The sequence below is a fragment of the Hylaeus anthracinus genome, unplaced genomic scaffold (genome assembly GCF_026225885.1).
Source record: "Hylaeus anthracinus isolate JK02 unplaced genomic scaffold, UHH_iyHylAnth1.0_haploid 12002, whole genome shotgun sequence".
NCBI lineage: Eukaryota > Metazoa > Arthropoda > Insecta > Hymenoptera > Colletidae > Hylaeus > Hylaeus anthracinus.
Window position 1 is genome coordinate 7,635,849 of NW_026534349.1, and position 23,363 is coordinate 7,659,211.

The window sequence follows — 23,363 nt, forward strand, 5'->3', positions numbered from 1 at the left end:
TAGTTCGCATAGAAGAAAAATGTATGAAAATGAAAATTTCTTTTGGTTTTCTTTTCTGACAAACCAAAATTACGACCTGCATCTTTCCCGCCGATAGGAAGTTTTAATTGTGAGGTGTTCTACAAATGTGCGTCGCAGTCGACTCAATTTGAATATTTCTTGTTGAAAAAATTTGTACAGACTAATTAAATATGTATGAAAATAGGATAAAAAGTTCGATGGAATTAATTATTTTTTTTGCATCCTAAAGAAATTTACGAAAATTCGCTTTTTTTACACCTCCTAATTCAGGATACCCCCTTAAGGCTAATACGCGCACCTATATGCGTTTTTAAAGATTATTTCTTATCATTATTGTTCCTTGCCGTACTTCGTTATTCTCTCGGTGAAAGGATTCGGCGGTCCCATCGTAGTGGCGCCAGAGGGAAAGGTGCTCGAAGGTGCTCGAGCTTCCTCAGGCTTCGAAGCACCGTCCGCAGGTTTTCGAATGGGGCAAGAGGTAAAAGAAGAAGTTCCAGGGCAGAGGCATTGGCGCCGCATGCGGCAGCCTCAAAGGGATCCTCCGCACGCCCATCTGTCTCCGCCCCGCCCCTATTCCTGCGCACCATATACATCATGTACGACCGCGATGTACCCACCCGACCATCGGGACCATGCCCGACATCGTGTCAGGTCGTGTCACACGTCACCACCGTGTATACACTCTGTCCCCTCGGAGGTGTTGCGTCTAACCACGTGCCACCATTTCGGTTCACACTCTTTCGACAGCGTTACTTCGACCAACTTTGCCCACCGAATCCTAATACCATCTAGGATTGCGTGCTGTTATCAATCTTTTACACCCACTCGTTAGGTACACGTCTTTACGTACACCCTCGCTCCGAAGTATGTGGACACTCGATAGAAATAAATATCTTTAAAGTTGCGAATCTATCGATATCAATTATATCATTTATTTTTCACTTTTTCACTCTTTCACAACAGAGAAAAATGAACGTTGATAATTGTTTTATTAGAGTCTCGGGAGATTTACAATATTGAGAATCTTCAATGTAAACAAGCAACGACTATAAGGCCAACTTAATTTGCTTCGAGGCTCCTTGTTACGGTACACATCTGATTCTCTGATCAGTTGAGATTGTTCTGTTACCAAAGGGATGGGACGAGATGGAGAAAATCGCTTCGATTAAGGTTCCATTCATTTTCCTTTCAAAGTAAATAAATGTTGTCGACAAAAAAAGAAACTAGCAAAAATTAAGTTTACCACTCGATAGATCGAACGGAGGAGCCTCGACAAAGTCCCGATCCACTCTCAGCACAATCGAGACGGAGTATCGGAGATATTCTAGATCAAAGCATAGGTGTGACCCAGATCTGTGACTCCGCTCAAAGAGAACCAGTCGAGGTGATGTCTAGATTAACGTATCCACGCGTAGGTGAGGTCACTAGACTCGATTTGGATCTAACTTATGTATACATTGTGGCATTATCTAGACCTAGACTATTCTCAATTCAGCCCTAGATACGATTGAGCGGATGTAGTGGTAAAGGTCATGGGAGCAGGATGCGAATCGATCGTGGAGAACCGAAGGCTGTAAAGCTGACGATATACAGGCGTGTTAGGTACGTAGAAAAAGAGTCCGAGGAAATGTCATGGTACTGTTGTGCTTTCCGCGTGTGGGGTCTGGCGTCGATAGGGATTGTTTCGCTCAACCTTCTCGGTGTAATTAATCGATATTTAAGTGGCCCGTCAAGACACCATTACCTGCTGGGAGGAATTCAACAGCCACGTGACGGCGATTTCCGTACAATCATCCTGCGACGATCAATCGAGGCTAGTCTAACGCAACGGTTCTCTTTGGCAGGGCCGTCTTCGCGTTTGGACACTGTGAGTGGTACTCAGAGGTTGTGCGAATTAAGAAGCTAATAAAATGCTACAATACATACGAGGACGAATGCAATCTGTAGTTTTACTCGATTAGTTACTTAAATGTTCGTAATTACCCCATCCTTGGTTATTATTCGTTTCTAATGCTCCGTAACGATAATAATGTATGTAATGCATACATTTATAACTCTAGTTAAAGTGGAAATACTTGTTATTTTGTTACGTTACAGTACCAATCTTTTAAAGTAGGACCTAATCTCTATTACAATGGATTTAACTACGTACTTAAAGTCTCAACCTGATGGACATTGCAATCTACGTTTAATAAAAAGGCAATATAGCTCTTCCAGCAAATTTGAAAGTTGTTTCTCAGAAGAGCTACCTCGCCTGATTCGGATGGCCATTGGCGTTTGTCGCGTCCATTTCCAAGCGGCCGTTTTACGGGAACGTTTCTTACTTCCGTGGCTTGATTGATTGGACGGTAACTAATGAGCCTCGGCTAATTGCTCGTGGTAATATTCGCCAACAAAAAGCAGCCAAAGCACACATAGTTGACCCGTGACTTCGCTAAGATCACAGGACTCCCCGCGCCGCTTCCTGGCCGCGACCTTCCGCCCGACCTTCTTGATGCTTACTGCTAATTATTTTGGCGGCCCTCTAATCGGTTTCGTTTCTGTCCCTTTTAACTGATTCTCCTTTGTTCTCCAAGAACTATCGTTCCGTACGATTTATATCTCCTCGATGTAGTTTATCGTCTCATCTTTCATTTATTGGATTATCGTATTTCTTCATTTCATCGATTTGTATCGTAGCAACTTTTCAACCTAATCTCCATTACAATGGATCTAAATACGAAGTCTCAACCTGATGGACATTACGATATATACACGTAATATTCATTTCAGTTTCTCCAACTGTTATTCTTCTAACAAATTATACGTATAAATTGGAAATTATTAGGCGTAGAATTTAATTATTTGCCTTAGTATTCATACACTTATAACTTTCGTTTAAATAGAAATATTTACAAATCATTGTGTTATATTAGAGTACCAACTTTATGAGTCCTCAAGAAAATTTATTTTGAAAAGTGACAAAATTAATGTCTACACCTAATATAATATTTATAAACGAAGTCTAAAGAAGAAAGTACATCTCCAACACTTCAACTTTTCAATAAAGAGTAATTACAGGTGGTGATTTATGCGGATTTCATGGAACGGAACGCATTACAGTTTTACGACAAAGTCGATGCAACGATGGACCTTCCATTGGACGTCGATGTCTTTTTTCAAGCTCGTCAATACATTCGTAAATCTGGAAAGCTATAAGTCGAGAAGCCGTAGCTCGCGTTACGACTTTATCACTGCGCAGCAAACGAGAAAGAAAACGTGCGATCAATAAAATTTACACGCTACCGTTTTCCAATCTGGATTTGTTATGCTCCTTAAATCAATGTAGAACGATACAGTCGTATTTGTAACGAGCGAGGAGATCGAATTGGACTTTTATTAGATCACCGATGAACCCTCCCTCGGGTTCTCTAGTGGAATATAAACGCCGCCTAAATTGGTCTCGCCCATCAACTCCTAGAAATCCCTTCTGGCATCAGACTAGACCTCGCAAGGGTCAATTATCTCGCTGGCTACGGGGGGAAACACCGCAAAGATTCTGGTTAAGGCAGGATTAACCCTTGATACGGTTCCTTTTACGAATTCCACGCGAAGAATCTTCCAAGCTTCTTTTCCTTCCGCCTGCAGCGTCTTCCTAGTCTCGACTACACGTGCCAATCAGAGACTGACAAATCTTTTGTCCAGATATCAATTTTAAGTTACGAATAAAAACACTGGTGTTCATGCGTGATGTTTGAGTGTTCAATTCTCAGCCTAGTCATTATTATTTTTTCTCTCCTGGTCATGCTGCTCTAGGGTACCGTTTGGTAAAAGTCTTGTGTTATATTGTGACTTTTGGTTCTTTTGTTGTTCCATATTTTATTCAATTCTTCTTTCGAGGTGTGTTGTATTAGTGCAATCAAGCCTTAATATGGGATTTCTATTTCTTTATTTGGAGTCATGGTTGTTGCCACTTCTCTTTATACTATGTTTCATTTCTTTATAACCAGCGAACACATTTGAAATTCGTCCGCAAGAACTTTCTGAACGGGACCGAAGCGGATATCCAGTTAATAGATTAACCAGAATCTATGCGACTTCGAGCTGATATCTCTAAAAGCATTCACCTCTGTACAACGCTTCGAGATGACCGCGCCGAACAAGGGAAAATCGTTGATTGATCCTGGATCCTGTTGATGGCGTGACAGCCCGAAGGCCGGTTAGGCAGATGCATGGCAACGAGTTGACATCGAGCGCTTCAGGCTAGCGTGGCCCGGCCGCTGTGTGCTCCTCGTGGCAACACGCACACGCTACGAACAAACACCCCGTTGCGTTTCTCTGGTAAAGGGAACCAAACCGTGGAGCTAGAGGCTCGGCCGTGCGCGAGCGCGTGCACGCACGGCTTAGGCACGCACACGGAGGCGATCGCGCCCTTTGCCCACACGGACGTCGAGACGCGGCCAGGACGCCTCCCTTCGCCGCGACACATGGAATAGTAATGAAGGACAGAGATACGAGGCGGGTCTTCCTCGCTACGTAGGGAGCCGGCTCGACCGAGCCAACGCGACGGGTACGGAGCGTCGTCACGCGAGAACGTGGCCAGCTGACGTTCTCTCTCGATACACTCCCTCGCGTTCTCTTCTTCTCCTACGTGCACCCCTTCTTCTTCGTGACCGTGCTCCGTGCGCGCTCTTTTCCGCCCTTCCCATTGTCTTCCCGCTTTTGTACGCAGCCACAAAGCCACCCTTTTCGCCGAGTCGACACCGGGCTACCGGATGATATCCTAGTCATCCGTCGCGTCGTCTCTGTCCAGTGCGCGCGTTTCTCTGCACTGGTGTACGGTCGTCAGACCAAGTTCGATGGAAAGTCTGGACAAGGAGACGATTATTAGGTTGTTATAATGATGTTATAATCGTATCGTCTAAGTTATTATTTTTATAATAAAAAGTGATATTAAATATGTCTTTTGCACTGTATCAAATTTTGATCAATCTTAATTAGTAACGCACACTATGAGACGTTCATTGCACAAATCGATTAACTCCATGAAACCAAAAGCTGAGAAATGCAATGAAATAATGTACATTGTCTTTTTTTTTTCAAATTCCTTCTGTAATATAAATTCAAATAAATATTGAAAAAAGTTCTCTCCCTTTGAATGGCTTTACTTTGTTAAATTCGTTCATCGTGGCGAAGATGTCCACGTGAATTTTATACGAAATTATACTAAATTACCCAACTTAAATTCCACTATTCTATATTATAATATGTCGATCGAGATCTTGCATATAACGAAGAATTAATTTCTCTGTCCAAAAAACGGAGTAAGATTATAATAGAATAAATTCTAGTCTACGGTGTAGCCTGATCTATCACGTTTTTCTATGAAGTTATTTAATAATCCTACAAGTTTAACGAACGACGAAGTAAATATTCAATTCACCATGTGTTTTTGAAAGGAAAGAACTCCTTCCGCGACACTTAAGGACGATAACAAAGAATAGAAACAACGACACATATTTACGGAAAAGTCGATGCTGGAAGTCGATATTAAGTTTAATTGAGCCACGTTTAGAGTACGAATCAGCTGCACACATACTGTTTACGGTGGTTCGAAGAAAACCAATTTTTCCAAGCTAATTTAGGATCACCACTTCCTTTGCGGAAGACCCATTAGATTAAGAAAGGTGGTCTCCACTGTCACTCATCCACGGTGGGTCCCCCGTAAGATCGCCTCTGTAATTATACAGGACCGTTTCCTACTCTCTGCCCTTCCATTCTCGTACCTTTCGTCCTTTTTTCACCCCTTCTCGTCCCCTCGTCTAGCACCGATCGCTGCGGGCTGTATTTTTTCTCTTACTCGGACCGAATACGTGGAAAAGGAAAGGAAAGTCACTCTTAAGGTGGTCGCCCGCACAGTGAATGGACGGTAGAAACAAAAGGACGCCGCGTTTCATCGGCTACGTCAAAAGTAACGATTCCCGTGGTGGGGGTGAAAGGACTCCACCGCGAAGGGTGTGGCGGTGCTCTTCTCCTGCCACGAGCGTCCTTTCGATGAGAGGTTACGGGTGCCGGCGGATGTTGCCCCCTTTCCCACTTGAATCTGCCCAGGGAAACGTTAGGTAACTATCTCTGTTAACGGGGTATTTTAGTCCAGAGCGTCAATTTTTAGTCTTTTATGAGGATTTTTTTTTTTAAACTGTAAGAAATTTTTATAAAAGGTTTTGCACACGTGCAAGTGATCTTGTACAGTCCCTTCTGAAAAACGACACGCCGAAATTCAATTTTTTTTTACCAACCACCGCCTCTAATTAAACACTTATTACTTCACAAATTTGTCAAATTTGGGACATTTTGGAATTCCAAAGAATCAACGAGTCAATTAGTTTCCTTAGTTCAAAAGTCATTTTTAATCAAATAACATGGTCCCAAAGTAGAACACAAATTTGTCCTAATATTGCGGTAGTTCAAATTTCATAAAAAAATACAAAAATTATATTCTAGAAATATTCGTTCAAAAAAACGCAAGTGAGAATGATGGGATCGTCGATGTCACTCCATTAATTAGAAGCTTCGTGTTGTATATGCGCCGTTACCTCGCAATATCTTCTTTTACTGTAACTTATTATTCAAGAGATTAACACGAGATTGACCTGCTAATCACTCATCAAGGCAAACAGGATGCATTATCGTAAATTGTACCTGTCCGTGTATTTATATTTAGTTAATTGTTGTTGATGGCTTGATCGAAGAATGTAATATTTTAACTAAAGCGTAACGAGAAAAATAGTATAGTAGGATCTGTTACATGGAAAATATAGAAAATACGTACGGGACATAAACTTTGTAAATATTTCATGAATTAATATAATAATTCTTAGTAATCAATTATTCGTTAATAGAATTTTGTGCAACACACAAACCTGTACTATCTGGGTATTTGCAAGCAAATGATTCAGTTTTATTAAATAAACGTTACATTCTGGAAAATGTACAATCGTCTTTCAAATTTTATTATTAAATATTCAGACACACGTGCTGTTCCGCCGGCACGATGCTTGATCGACATTTTTCTACCTTTGATTTACAATTCGTCAGTTGTTGGTAAACAAAATTTCAGCCTCGATGCTATACGTAAGTGTCTTTGTTAAAAGAACTTTCATAGAACGTCACTGCGTACTATTTCGACGTCTTCGAGCCAGTCATTTTATTAATTACATAATTTTTATCATAGATAGCTTTATCATCGACAGATTAAAGGCTATCTATGATACAAAAACCACCTCATTTTCTTAAACCCAACCAAAACTTCTCATATGCTAAATTGTTGAATAACCCGAAAAAGAGTTTTTGTTTATGAAACTTTTATACAAAATTATAAACGAATTCTGCCAAGACAGTCTTCCAAATTCAACAGGGAAAGCACGAATTTAAATTTCACAATTAAATTTTGACAGGTAAATTTAACTTTATTGTTCGTCAAGAAAAGCCGCATGGGAGTCCGACTTTTGTCACTTTCCTCTACTTGCTTCTGAAATGAATACATTGGAAACATGATATTGAACATCGACATTATTTTCTATCCGACGTGATACACTGCGGGCACAGCTATCGCGGATACAGCAATCACCAGTGCTATCTTTGCGACTAGAAGTGTATTTTACGAGAGATTAACACACACAATCGATAGTCGCGTGACAACGCGCGTATATCCTCATTGAATATTAGCGACGATAAGCCGCATCGCATTCGACGCATCGCCACACGGCTTGCGTGCTCCTTCGCGCTATTTTCTTTTTGTTTTTCTCGCCCCGGGATCCGCCGCAAAGCTGCGTACCACCGTTGAATTAAACGAAACTGAAATTCTAATGAGCCGGATGTTCATGCGATCTGGTGCACCTGATCTGCAATTTCATACCCGCATACATCCGTACGCCTGCATGCACCAGGTAACTTAGCGAGACGGAAAGAGTAGCAAGGCAAGGAAAGATAACGTGAGCGTTATTTGTTGCCGTATAGGAATTGGATAAATTCTCGAAAGTTGTCATTCTTGATTCTCGGTGGGTGTAAGGAACCTCGTAAGGAGCGGGAATGTTCAATTTTTACGAACAAATTGTTGGAGCTGGAGAAATATGTCGAGTGGTAGTGGGAAGAAGTGAAGCTTTGTTTGGCTAATGTTAGATGATAGCTCGAGAAATGCTTGAAAATGAGAATTGTTATGATAATCAAGATTTCACCTTTGAGTAAGAAATATTGGCCTTTAATAAAACTTATACACATATACTTCTGTTTAAAAAGACACAAAATACCTATAGGTTTTGTGTTCCTATATATAACAGCTTTAAAGATTTTTATTTATTAATAAAATCGGAATGATTATAATGCTAGAATGTATTGCATATTATCAGCTTTGATAAAACAACACGATAGTCCAAAAATTAAGGACAAAGTTGTAATTCATGTTGTTATCTCACGCAGGTTTGTATGTAATACTGCCTACATTTTGCATGTTTTTCATATTTGTCATGAGTGCATGAAGTTTGCACGACAGTGATAAGAAGTTGTCGGAGGAATATAGAAATCGTACTAAAAAGATAATTCCTTAAGCTATTGAATATTCTAATTTTATTTAAATTGTACCATTGATGTAAAAATGTTACATTATATTTTGTAATTTTTATTTTCGCCCCTAGCGATACTTTGCGATGTCCTGCTTCAGAATTTTATTAGTTTCGTCAGTATTCGGTATTAGAAACGTAAAATATCTGCCGGTCGCGAATTAACTATAGAAAAACTGAATTATTGACTGAATTATTCAAGTTTGAGCCCAAAGTAAACCTTATAAACTTGCCAACTTTGACCAGCTGTACCTTCTAAAAGGTCGCACTTTGAATACTTAAATAATTAAAAATCTGTGTACAAACGATCCGTGGACTAATTACGCTAAATACATTGGTTTATGTTTTTCGAGTGTCGAGTGTGTAGTCTGAGAGCGTAGGGTGAGCGGGACATGGTCCGAGCTAAATATAGTAAACGATTTCGGACGGCATGGTAATACTCCGTGTAGAACACGGTCAAACACATTGTTTGCGGGCAACGCCCACCCATACTGGCCCCAGCTTTTACTGCCAGGCAGTAAAGAACGAAAATTATGATCGAAGCTTGTCACTGCTTCGGGCGTCGAGGAGCCCCTCTCTAAGAAGAATCCGCCATCGGCCGGTCTGCCCTCCGAAGTTGCTTGTTTCCTCGCAATTCCGCACTTACGCTGCTGAGACGTGCCATTATCAATGTAAATTAAACAGATGGAAGACGTTTCCAACGAAAGGAGGACCGCCACATTGTCTCCAACGCGTCCATTAATAATATCAATCAGTGGCAAGACTAAAAGAGTTTAAAAGGTACCAGTTAATCTATCAGTTAAATATTTTTGGTAAATGGAGTACAATACTTGAGTGAGGTGGTAAAAAGTTCCCTATTAATTTTGACAATGTTTACTCATAGTGTTAAACGTCTTATTTCTCGTAAAAATTGAAAAAAATCCTCCAGACGTATTGGTTCGACGATGCACTTTGTAATGTATGTATCTAAACATTATAATTAGACTACGTACTTGATGCATTCACGACGTACAATATAACACACAAAACATATATAAAATATACACAATGTATGTTGAATGTATTCTCCAATTAATCTAATAACATTTCTATTTAATTTTGCATTAGTGTACATAGCTTTTGGTTACATTTATCATGTATCTACTATATCAATTTATATTATAAATGCATATATTCCATAGCCTAATCATAACAAAACTTTATTAATATCGACAGCTCGAAATTATCAAAGAATATCCCAGGTGTCGAAAAATTGTTGAAAAAGGTTATGTCAGGGTCGATAGATATTTACCAATGGGTCGGGAACGAGCTGTCCCACTCGTGGAATTTCGATTGGTGGATGAAGAAAACCGGATGCAAAAATAACTCGCGAATTGCCGGCGGTGGAGTACTTAAAATTGAATTTTTCTACGTGTTCGGTAAGGAAATCACTTCCGTCTTGGTAATAGGGGGGTACGGATGCGCCCTCAGGTACGGCACTAGGCCAAAAGAGCGTGGCACGCTCTTACAGCGCGAAATTACATTGGGGGGCTAATTGCACGGCGGCGGTAGCGCAAACACGTGTCATCAGTTGACCACCACCACCACCATCGGGAACGGTATAGCCATCGCCATGCAGTGCCCCATGGTGGGTAGCTGCGCGCTCGGTTGTGTACGGTGAATTACGTAATTGAGGTAAATGGCGGCTATCCAGAATGCGGGGAACTGTGCTAAATAAAATGCCATTCAATTAGGCGTCGAGAGGACCCGCGTCGACGCTCCTCGCCGCCTCCGCCAATGAACTTCTCTAAAGCCGATAGGTCCTCCTGTTGCGCGACAAACGTTTCTCTTTAAAAGGATGCTTCTTATTTTAATGATATTTCGAATCTATGCTACCCCAAATGTATAAAAAAGAAATTCCTACAAAATTGGAGCTCTTAATTTTAATAGTCGACTGTTCCAAAAATCGATTGCCTTCCCTGACAATTCATCAAGCGTTACGTCAGTGTGACATTTTTCAGATATGCACCCATACTATTTGTAAATGATTTTCACTCATAAAATGAAAATAATCCATAGAGAAATCAATTGTAGGTCATTCATCGCGCGACCAAATTCGTCATTAACATTTACATTTAACCCTTTGCACTCGGATGCCCCCTATGAACAGACATCGTAAGTCTATCAAATTTTGTTAGTGACATAAAGGACATTTATAACATGAAGGATTTCTGTTTGCACTCATGTTAACGCACAAGAAAGCTATAAAAATTTATAATCAAGTCTAATAATGCCTACCAATAAAGATTGCAATGTAATGCAATTTTGCAACGAGATGGCGCAGAATGCAAAGGGTTAAAAATCTATGTCTACATTGCACCCAGTTAAATGCGTTCATAATGAATAAATTACATTATTGACATGATTCCTGGTTGCGCGTTCCCTAATAAAATGACCCCAAGTGCAAATAGTTAATGAAATGCAAAGAATCGAATTAAAAAATTGGGGTTTCTTCCAACAACTCGTCGACACGTTTCGCCTTTTTTTTTTATGGTTAGAATTTTACATTCCTGTTATCGGTAGGGGGAAACGTTAGCGATAGTTCTCCGGTGGAAAGTAGAATATAAACAAGAGCAGCGTGGAAACTCACGGACAAATTGCCCCGGCAAAGTGGCGGTTCTGTTTCTCGGCTCTCGTTTCCCGGCTAGAACGAGACCGACGTAAAAATATTTCTAAATTACAGCGCGAAGCAACACTTTTATCACCCTGTGTAATTGCGCTTGCATCTCGCGAAACAGGGACTTTCTCTCGCCACTGGATTTCGCAGTTTCCGTGGCCTTTTCCATTCCTCCTCGGCGATCGCCTCTCGATTTGGACCCGAGACTTCTCCTACAACTGCTTCTGCTCGATACGTATATTTGATATTTTGGGGATTACTTCTTTGGAGCATTGTCTTATAGTAGAAGTTCTAAAAATGTTTATGTAGTTGTTTTGTTTATGAAAGTTCAATTAGAAATGCGTTTTTCCAAGTGTGGGACAGTGTCTTCTTCTTTGCGAGGTTAAATAACTTCAGAGTAGTTGTAATGAAAATTCAAGACGTGATTTTCTAGCCATTTCGTTTTTAGAAATTCATCTAGTAATGCATTTTACCGAGTGCGCGACAGTCTTCTTCTTTAAGAGATGATGTACCGAAAAACGTCCACACACTACACAATTGCACACGCACTATATATAGATCTATATCTATATTTATGATATGTAAATTACACACGTATGTTAATTTGTAAATTTTTACAAATTAGTATTATAAAAACTAAGGGTCCAATGGTACAAAAGCTTCGAGAGTTATGATTTTTTCTACCTATAAAATAAACGTCTAGATCGTCAGTCCATGCAAATCCATGGTCTGATGTGGCTTGTTAGAGGAGTCAGATCCCTTCGTCTAATAAGTTTGGATACACCGGGTCTAGATGAAGGCATATGCAAAAATTCAGCTCGACAACAATATTTTCCTAATGAAATCCGAAGTGGCCGATAAAAAGAAGCAGAGAAGGGAAAATCATGAAGAAGAATCAGGAGTTGAAAGCGTACGCCCGCTGTCATCGCGACGGGCCGCTCCGCGCGGGGACATTTCTTCGTCCGAATGATAATTACGCCTAATCACTCGCCGAGCACTGTTACCGTCCCGACCACGGGTATCGTTCGCAATAATACTGGTTGCACGGATAATACCCCATTCATTAACATTGTGTCACGTTCCAGCGGCGCACACCTACTCGATGCTTCAATTACGCGAATATTTATTCCCGATAGAGTCGTCCGGGAACGTGAGATTAATTACACGCCGTTGGACAATGAAAACCACGGAAGAACGATTTCCACGTAAACAAAGCCGTCGTACTAACGTACGCTTCTACAGGAAGAATGATTTATAACCGAGATGAAAAATTGGGGCTACGTTAAACCTTAAACCATTCACTGGCAAATACGAGATGTCTCGTAGTTCAAATTGATTGCAATTACTCAAGGGATAAGTTTAGAGCCTTTCGAGTCACGAATTATTGCGAAAGAAGATCGTAAATTTTTCTTTTTAAAACAACACATATAATATCACTTATTATTACAAAAATAATAACCTGGGTACATGCCAACGTTTTAGAACAGGGATGCGTATTTCTTAAAAATATACTGTAGATTTTTACTTCCTTCGATAGCTTACAATTAGTATCATCTAATATGAAATTCAAGATGCACAATCGTCTCATTTTGTCCCACTGATTTTAGATTCCCTGTTACATTTCGTTTCGTAACCTTCGCAAAGCTTGTTCCACGAAAGCAATCGTCAGTGTGTTTACATAAAACAGGACACGCGATGTACACAGTGTGCAAAATATATTTATCCTTACGTATATCTGTAAATAAAAACAACAACGTTGTACGGGCTATCATTTTCTCCCGCGCTGTATGTTTATCGTGAAATTGGCCCGATAAAAATTTTCTGTTACCCATAATGCCACTCGGAGATTGGCATCTTTCGAAGAAAATTTAGGTCACTGGCTACTGCATCGTGGTTCATACGTCATTTCACGGAATGCAATTTTTATTTAACTCGAAAGTGGCCTCTTGGAAAACTGGGAACATTGTTCGAATCGAAAAGTAGAGAAAAACCGAAATATTTTATGACATCAAGGAGAAACTTTTTTAAAGAATCTACGAGGTGGTTTTTGCAATCGGTTTACATTATAGAAATTGTTCAGCTACTTTTTAACGAAATTCGAATTTTTTGGCTTCATGTCACTCATATGATGGATGACAAGGCATCCTATATATTAATTGCGAAGGTGAGCATTTAAAAAAATTAAATCTAAATAGGATTCGCGAATTTAGATGAAGTTGCAGCAATAACTATTACGATGAATGTTAGATTGTACAGTGTCCAATTGTCTTGAATGAAAATTTTAGCCCTGGGGAGAAAGACCTAAAACTTCTCCTATTTACGCAATTATAATCATTTATAACCAACTTCATCGTTACTTTCAATCTAACGTATTGCTCGTAAGTTGCTCCAAAGTCCAAAATTGCTCCAAAATCAGTTGGAAAGAGACTCCTCCTACCTATGCGATAGTAATAATTTCTAATCAAACTTGAACACTACTTTTAATCTAACGTAATGCTCGTAATAGTTCGATTGTAAATGTCTTCGTAAAATAAAAATATACCTCGATGGAGGTTCGAAGTTGCTCCCGACGAATCGGTCGGGAAGGTCCATTCTTGAAATATAAATCCTCAGCGATTAGCAGCGTGGTTGCGTGTACACGGGGACGGAAAAAACGTGTCTTTGGAGCCGCTCCACCTCCATCTGCCAGCGGTCCACTCCTTTCGCGGTGGGTTAATGGGCGGAGCCAAGGACGTTGCTGTTGCCAAACTGTCACGGTGACGTTCTACTGTCTCTCATTGGATGCGCGTCCTTATTCCTCGTTTCGATGCGAGTCTCTATGTCGGAGACAAACTGTCCCGAGTCTACATTTTTGAGTAATTGCAATAAACGTTCAATTCCATTTTATCGAAAGAAAAATCTGAAATTACTCCGACTTAGATTGAATTACACTATTATACTTGGAGATCCTACCTAAATTATATTTATTAGTTGCAGAAATTAATTCTGTGTCTTTATACTCGTACATTTATATTATATTAAAATTCTAGTGTAAGTAGAAATATTTAGTCGTCATTTTGTTTTATTAGAGGAGCAACCTTGTAAGTGAACCTAATATTCATTATAACGAATTTAAATGCATAATATGAGTCTCAACCTGCTGGCCATTACAGTGCAGGTATTTATGACATTGGAGGAGTCTCAATGTTAAATAATTATAAAGCAATAGAAACCTCTAATAATATTAATACATCATTAATGTAATTATTATTATGTCTTATAATATTAAAAATATGAATCGAATTGGTTTCTGTAGTAGTGTAAGTTAAATAGAAAACATCTAAACATAAAACTAAATTCCAATAATAAAGGTTATTTGATATCGGTAGGAAAAATTAAATAATAGATAAGTTATGTTTTATAAAGAGTATTTAGGAATAAATATAATCGTCGTTTGGTTATAGCTTGATGTAAAATGTGTAAGTTAGATAAATCCTAAATAGTGTACTTTTGATAATTTGTCACAAGATTTGTCACAAAACACATGACTGAATTATAACCTCATGACGCGCAGGAAGCGTCAAGATGGTTGCCTACTACAAAACATCTGATTCGTGAAGATAGGACCCATTATAACTTCAGTGACAAAAACATTTTAGTATCATTCATTACAAATCTTATTACTAGACTGTAGATGTTTCTACATTTCATATTTGTATATATACACAGACGAAGAATAGAAATGTAAATTAAAGTATGTTCTGTTTTATAAATGTTGTTACGTCCATTTCACTTTACATATTTTATATATTTATGCATTCTAAATGCATAAATATTCGTAATCTGCTTATCAGTCTAGCGTATACCCGTACATTGCATGTTGTGTTTTGTTATAATCACGGAATATGTCAAAAAGTTAATCCCATAAACAATTTTCTCAATTCGCGGAATATTTCACACGAGATTTCTCAGAAGAAATTCGATCATTTGTACCGTTACATAAATTTAATTTGAGCCATTTCTTTTAGAGGCGTCGCGGCGTCGAGTACGCAACGATATATCGTCGACGGTATTTTTCCCAAGTGTTCCTTGCAACGATACATCGTTGCTCAAAACATGTACATAATACATACATTCGCGCCATGACTGACGTACGAGATTTACTAACGGCGACTATAATTAGATACCTAACACCTGATGCTTGAGATGTATGTACGTACTAACGGTGACTATAGTCATCAAACGTTTGATGCTCGTTGAATACCACCAGCAACTTTAGTTACTTGCTAAATTTTTGCAATGATTCTCGTCCTTGACAAATCTGAATATGTTTACTGTCTTCGTAATTACTTGGCGAATGTTTACAGGAACGCTTATATAAATCAGAATGTGCACAAGTGCAAGAAGATATAAAATATCAACCATAATATACTGCATGCTACAGCGGTTGAAAGATAAAATATACTTTCGCTCATATTTCAACTCTCTTGTTGAATCTAGAAAAATATGATTTATGATTATCGACTATATTGTGTTTCATATTTCTTCGGAGTTATACTACGGTAGTTACGAGACTGAAAATACGAAATTGTTTCGCAGATATCTCCGTTTGAAATTCAATTGTTTATACAACACAAAACAAGCAACGTTTCTATTTTTAAGACGTATGATGTGAACTGTACGTGTGTACGTATCCGTGTTCTGAAACTTTTCAAACGAATTATATCATTAAACCATAAATTTCAAATGGATTTCCTGAAACACTACGTAAAGATTAATTGCAACTCAACATTTCGTTTCATAACAATTCAGGCGCCCCTGAATTCATTTGTATCTGCTTTTTTCATGATCAGACAAATGATTAGTCTCAAAGGCACTTTTTTCAATTAAATGTAATAATACTTCACGCGATACTAATAAATTGAATGATGCGTGAAACAAAATATGTAATTGTATATAATTCATACATTGTACTTGCTTCGGCAGTACATATACTAAAATTGGAATGATACAGAGAAGATTAGCATGGCCCCTGCTCAAGAATACACGCAAATATGTGAAACGTTCCATACATGTATATAATTCATATATTGCGTGTATATAAGAATTGTATACAAAAGTTTGTAAACGGTTATTTGACCCAGCTGTTAGGTTTACTGACAAACATCAAGTTATTGAAACGTTTCAGTATACCTGGAGACGATAACGAATTACTTTTGGTTCGCGAGAATATACCGATAAACCTTCTTCGAACAATCCTAGTCCAAATTCGTGACGAGTACTATCGCGAAGACTATAAGCATCCGATCTTTCTCGTTCCAGCGGGATCCACTCGCATCCCAGATGACACGGAGCTCTCAACCCTTAATTCCCGGCGGATTTGCGGTCGATAGAGAACGGAGAATCTCAACGGTGGCCGAAACTCGGAGGTCCGTGCATAGAAGCGGGCGGCGGTTCTCTGTTTCCTCCTGAGCCATACCCCCGACGGAGTCCGTGGAGAGTAGTGGCGACATAGCGCGCGCACGACGAACGAAAAGGGTCCCTGGACAGGTAGAGAGAACACCTCCGCTCGACGGTGTGCCCCGAGGGCGTCGGGAGAGCGCGGGCATGGCTCGACCGTGGCTCCGCCCATAGGGACACCATAATGGCCTCCGCGCGACCAGTGAATCGGCTCGACGTCACAGCGGAGCGGAGGGGATAGAGCCAGCGCGCCAATCGCGCGGCGCGGCGAGCGGCGCGAGAGGCGTGGCCACGAGTGGCGCCACCGCGGCAACTTTCCGAAACCGCGCACCGGGCTCCGGGGAGAGGCTCTGGCTTCATTATGTATCATTATACCGGTCCGCGCCGCGCGGTGTGCACTGCAGTTACTGGGCCAGGCGCGCGTGTGTGCTTTTCTCTCTTCCTCGTCGTTCGGTTCTCGTTCTCTTCTTCTTCTTCTTCTTCTTCTTCCTCCCTGCGCTGGCCGGGCGGATCGTCGCCAGCTCGGGCATCCGCGATGCTCCACCGCGAATAATCGCCGCGACGCGCGTGGAAAAAGCACTCGCTGGCTGAGGAACGAGCGTGCGCGCGCGCGCACGCGTGTGTGTCATCCGGCGAGCGTGCAATTAAATCACGGCTACGCGGTTTCGCGCGAGTGTGCCGTCACCAGCGGGCCACGACAGATTACCGGTTCCCGTCGGCGAAGCTGGACCGATACCGTTCCTCCGTCAGTGCCGCGAACCCGCGATCCGTCGACCGCGAACCCAGTGACCGTACCCGTCGGTGATCCACGAGACACCAGTGAAATCACTGTGCGACCGCGAGCAGACCGTCATTGGATTCCCGTCGCGGGTGAAGTGGTCAGTGATCGAAACTCGTGGAAGGAGGACTCTCCGAGGAAGGCTCCAGGAACAGTGAACACGTGGTGAAGATATCAGGCAGAAGGAGGACTGCTCGACGACTGGGTGAAGTGATTAGTGATCCTACTCCGGCGAATATCAGGACTTTCTCGCGGAGAATCGAGGGACAGTGTATACGTGGTGAAGAGATTAGGTAGAACGAGGAAGAACTGCTGCTCCGTTGCTGGGTGAAGTGATTAGTGATCCTACGCTAGCGAGTATCGAGACTTTGTAACGAACGGGTCGAGGGACAGTGTACACGTGGTAGTGAAGGAGATCGAACAGTGGAGGATTAGTCGCAAAGGTGATTTGGAGAAATCAATGTCGAGCACCGTCGAGGTAACGACCGATACGTAGTTGACATCCAGGCTCGCGACCCGCGGGGACCAGAGGCCCCAAGATTCGGGCCCCGTACGGGATTCGCGCGACGGCGGCGGCGGCGACGACGTCGTCGGCGAGTTTGTCCGCGAGAACCGTGGGCTGTGGCGGCGGCATCGACGTCGCGACTAAGGTGGAGCGTCCGGGCAGCACGACGACGCTCAACTTCACGGACCTGGGGAGCCCATTCGGGGCGGGCGACCCCTGTCCGTCCAGCACCCCGACCCCGAACAGCATGTCGGGAGGCGGTGGACCGTCGGGTGGCGGCGGTGGCGGTGCTGGCGGCGGCGGAGGAGGCGGCGGTGGCTCCGACATGGAGCAGCATCTTCATCACACGGGCCTGGGATCGGTGACACCTGGACCCCAGGGTGGCAACGGCGGAGACAGCACCGCGTCCAGCACGCCCGTCTCCCAGAGCGGAAAATCCGCGTTCATTGAGCTCCAGCACAACAATCTCTACAACCCCGCGAGCCTACGCGGCGGTTACCCTGGCGGACACAACGTACCCGGTGCCCATCAGTTCTCGCACCAGGTCGGCGCGCTGGGACATCAGACCTCCGGTCCTGGCAGCGGGAACCAGCAACACGCCGAGGCCGGATTCCCCAGTCCCAGGTCCGCGCTCGCCGGATATCCGTTCGCGCCCATGCACCAACACAACGCCTACGGATATCACCTGGGATCGTACGCGCCCCAATGCCCCTCACCGCCCAAGGACGGTGAGTACCCCAACTGTATGTATTCGCAGCCTTTTTTATTCCTACTTTTATAATAGATGATAGTTAACCTAGATCCGGCTGTCCTTGTTCCTGGAAATCGTTAGACCGCCGCTTCCGTTCGGACTGTTGCGACGCGACGCGACGCGACGCGACGCGCTCGATAAGATCCCCGAGGTATCGCCGAAGAGTATCATTCTGCGGCGTGCTATCGTTCATGATAGCGAACGTTTAGATCTAACCTGATACAAGTGGACTAAGAACGGAAATACGTTGACTGTAACTCGAAGTGGAGGATGAAACTTTGTGAATAGGTCGAGAATGTCACTGTCGATGATAATAGCATTGATAATCCGAGACGATCAGAGAGAAGAAAACTTGTGAATAGGGAAAGATACACGAAACGCAAAGTGACAAGCTTACTGTAGGATTGGAGTGTGTTCGAGTGCAGAATAGATTCTGGAGTCATATATTAATATATGAGTATAATAATATATAAGTCATATATTTTGTATAAATCGACGATACATAGAACTTTACACTTGTCGATGACTGCCTGCTGGCTACTGTTATTCGGCTTTCGTCGCTTAATTTCTAAAGACAAAAGAGATACGCTTCTGGACGCTCGTGCGTATGCCCTTTCGACCGCTGCTTGTTCAACACGTTGATCACTATGTTACTCAGAAATGACTGACAGAACTTTTCGTTAAGTAACTTGAACAATTATATCCAAAAGTGAGACGATAATGAAAATAAAGGATAGGATTTGTTAGTTTGGAGAAGTTAAAAAATCAAGTACTACAACAATTGTCAAATTATCTAATCATCAACAGTCTCGAGACAAAATTTTAACTTCGTAAAGATTTTCACGAATTTTATTCTGGCAGCGAACGTGTTAACCGAGTAGGTCGCCTAGATCTACCCTCTATTTGTCATAAATGCATAAACATTCTATTAATTACACATATGGTGAATTATAAACGAATGTTCGAAATGCAAAGGATTTGGCTGAAGTTAATTCATCCACGTTTAAGCAAAAAAAAAAAGAAAATTCCTGTAAACGCAGCGACGTGTAGAGATCAAGATCGCCTGCAATTTTCATCATATTACGTTACTTCGATGATGATCTTCATGCTCGCAAAGTTTCATTCGGCAACTCGAGTTACAGTTCGCGTATTTTCCTTATGAGTCGTAACCTAATCGTCCGGTCTCGTCCTTGTCGATCGCGTTCCGAGGTTCAATTCAATCTACGCACTTGTGCAAACGATAGACGGATTGATTTGAACTTTTCGGAGGCATTCTTCTTCTTGGTTGTCAAAAATAGCGACTCGGGATCGAAGAAACGAGCGATAGAGATGGGGCTAAGCGATTGGATTATCTAACTGTCATCTGGAATCGTTGAAAAGAAATAAGATTAGAAAAGAATGACAAGGACCGGTGTTTAACCGAGCCCGGGGATCTTATTTAACTCGTCCAATTGTACCAGTTGCTCCGTCGACGGTCCAAGTCTTCAGCGGAGGCAGTGGTTAACCCTTTGAGTGCTATGAACCCATAGGTGTGATTTATGAGTGCATATATTTGCTAAACTTTTCAGTGTTTTCAAATTTAATTATTTAGATTCATTAGTAGACTGCATACTGTATATTTATGGTGTACATCGATATGAAAAACATACAAAAAATATGCATAATACTTGTAGAATACATTCTATTATTTAATGTAAGAATAGTAACGTTTCGTTTGACGTAGGTGCATACACATTCTACTTTTCATCGAATTTGCACTCTATTCATTATTTTTCAAATTAAGAAAAGGATTACAATAATAAATAGAGCGTCACTTCGTACATTCAATTGCCAGGGTTCCCACTGGTCTCCTGCGATTGTTTTGACTAATATTATTTAGCACTCAAAGGGTTAACGATTCCATGGAACTGGGAGCCGTTGAAGAGCCTACGGCAAAGTTTTTGCAACATTCTGTGAGATGGATCGTAACAATGTTTCGGTTCTTCTGTTTTTCACGTGTCCTTTAACGACAATTTGTTCGACGTAGGCTCTTCGACGCATTAGTTTTATAAGGCGTAGAAGATTCGAGAAACGGTCGCGTTAGGTCTACTTCCGTGTAGGAATTACTACGAACGCGATTGAAATTCGTCTTTCCGTTCGTGAGATACGGTTTCATCGTAGCGACGGTGTCGACAGTTAAAATCTTGACTGACAGTGAAATAAACCTTTCTACAAATTGCGATGGTACAATTTCACCTCCATCTAGAATAGTTCTCTTCAGTTCTCTCGTATAATCTTTGATCGATTTCGATACGTTTGATTAAAAATTTAAAAAAGCGCAGAATTTGAACAGTATTTTCAATCCCTTTCATAGCGACAGATTTCAATTGCTTGAGCATCGAGAGTCGAGCTTCTTCGCTCGACAACGAATTTAAATCAAAAAATTCTTACGAAAAAAGTCGAGACTGATAGGGAAATAAACTTTTTAATTGAGTGTGGTAATCGAACCTGGATTTTACCTAGTCGCGATCTCTTCAGGTTTTTGTATGGTCTTTGACGCTATAATTCATCAATTTCTACGCGTTTCACTAGAAATTTACGGAATTGGAGAATTCAAACAGAATTTTCAGTCTCTTTCATAGTGACAGGTCTTAGCTATTCGAATGTCGAGTCTTTTTCGCTCGACGACAAATTAATCAAAAATTTCTCAGAGACCTTCATTAGTTCGTACGATCAAAAATCTTGAGAAATTATAATAAACATTATTTTATCGATAGTAACAAATTGAGATACTCGTTTGTTTAAATTTGACGTCTTATGCTTTTCCGTCGGTCAGTTCCAAGATTTGCAATTGAGTAATAAACAAATTCTAGAACAGATAGATAATGTTCTAAAATGTTTGTAATTGGTATTAGACGGAGAAAGAAAATTTTGTTCGTCGCATAAATCTGTAGAATTTGTATATTTTTACGTGGTGATAAACTCTCGTAAGCATCGAAATCTCTTAGCGAGGACAGTCACGTCTTTCTTCGTGTCTTCTTGGGATTACGGTTTGTTCTTAAAGTAATTATTCTGGAAATCATTCGAATAGCCAACGAAATAATATTTTGTTAATCAAGGATGGCGAACATAGGAAATGACAGCTGTAGACCTAAACTGGAGTGACTATACACTTTGTGGGTTATATTTACACTAAATCCAATAAGAATTATTTATCAATCATTGTTAATGGCCTATTAGAAGATGGACCAATTTATTTTGTTTAGGTTTCAGTACAAGGACACTCTATACAATGCAAAGCAAACTTATTCTACGGTTCTGTCCCTTGCATAAACAGTTTAACTCCTTTTACCAAATTTTTTTTGTACACTTTCTCAACGAATTTTACGAATAGTTACTTCGAGAATAAAATTTAAAACTGAGACGAATTAATATATTTCTATAACATTCAAGTCGTGCCCTTTATCTTCTAAACGTTGCTATAATGAGAGAACTCTCCAACTGAATTTTGTTATATTAAAAATTGAATTAAATTGACAACAAAAATCGAATAAGAAGGAAGCTTTAGGTATTGTTTGAGACCGTCGGATCTCGTGCCGTCCAATGTTCCTCGCGTAAATTGGAAAAAGTTTCATTAAAGAAGCTGTCAACTCTTAAATTCCATATGTAGAAATAATAATACAGTTAGAGAATATTTTATTTAATTTATAAATACCATTATTGTCTCCTATATTGACTAAAATAATCGTTAACAATTAAGCCGCTAATTTAGTTTAAAAATTCTTCAAATAAACCCGATTGTGCCTCATAATTGAATCTGATTTCTGAGCTTACAAATGTTTCGCATTTATGCATTTTTATCGCGATCACCTAAAATAAATGACTGTCAATAGTAAATAATATTTTGCCTTCCCGATGAATAGATAGCAGTGTAAAGTCTTATATCGCCAAACTTTACTATGTTGATGGGACAAGGTATACTTAAACTTTATTCGATAATAGTAATTGATTAAATTATGTGATAGCCCGTAATTAGCGTGAAACATTCAAGAATACACGGTAAAGGCAACCATTTAACGTTTAGTTGGTAACAACATTCGATACTAGGTTACTTCGTTTCACCATTTACTTCTGTCGTAGTTTATAAACCAAGAAGTTGCCTCAAAGTCTATGTTTAAAACCCTGAAAAGTTTAGCTAGACTTCGTTGCAAGTATTACAGTTAGAAGATTTTACACTTATTAACATGTCACTAAAAATTTACACTACTCTGTGTACAGTCGAACATTTGTTTGATAAATTATCAATGGCACCGAAGAAATAGGCGGGTTTGTTTCATGTTTTAAACAAACAGTGCTGAACTAGGACAAAGTGTGTGTTACAAGTGATCAGTTTTAAATAGACGAATCCACAAAAGTCGGGTTATGGGTGATTGTTTTTAATAAATTTATTAAGTATTGCATATTTGACAGATTAGTCGTGGCTTTTATCTCCCTTGTGCTTATTGAAATATGACTTGAAGAAGACAGGAGCAGAAGCTGAAACTTCAAGAACGGTTCAAGAACTGTCAGATTCTATCGTGATATTATAGTTCACATCCTCCGCGTGTAATCAAAAATATATTTTCCTTGATAGCGTA

The 23,363-nt window shown here is 40.6% G+C and overlaps 1 protein-coding gene and 1 non-coding gene across 5 annotated transcripts in view; both read left to right on the forward strand.

Annotated features, from left to right (window-relative positions):
- The first annotated feature begins 16,223 nt into the window (after window positions 1–16,223).
- LOC128892571 (U6 spliceosomal RNA) lies at window positions 16,224–16,329 on the forward strand. Its single transcript, XR_008461100.1, has one exon. It is a non-coding gene; the product is annotated as a U6 spliceosomal RNA (small nuclear RNA).
- A 146-nt stretch (window positions 16,330–16,475) lies between these two features.
- LOC128891648 (homeotic protein distal-less) overlaps window positions 16,476–23,363 on the forward strand; it is a 135,894-nt gene continuing 129,006 nt past the window's right edge. For 2 of the 4 annotated variants that reach the window (XM_054151301.1, XM_054151303.1), the window contains exon 1: window positions 16,476–18,739. In XM_054151301.1, the coding sequence (XP_054007276.1) occupies window positions 18,244–18,739 (496 nt within the window). In that variant the 5' untranslated portion in view covers window positions 16,476–18,243. The remainder of the gene's footprint in view (window positions 18,740–23,363) is intronic. The other 2 variants (XM_054151302.1, XM_054151304.1) reach the window with 1 other exon arrangement.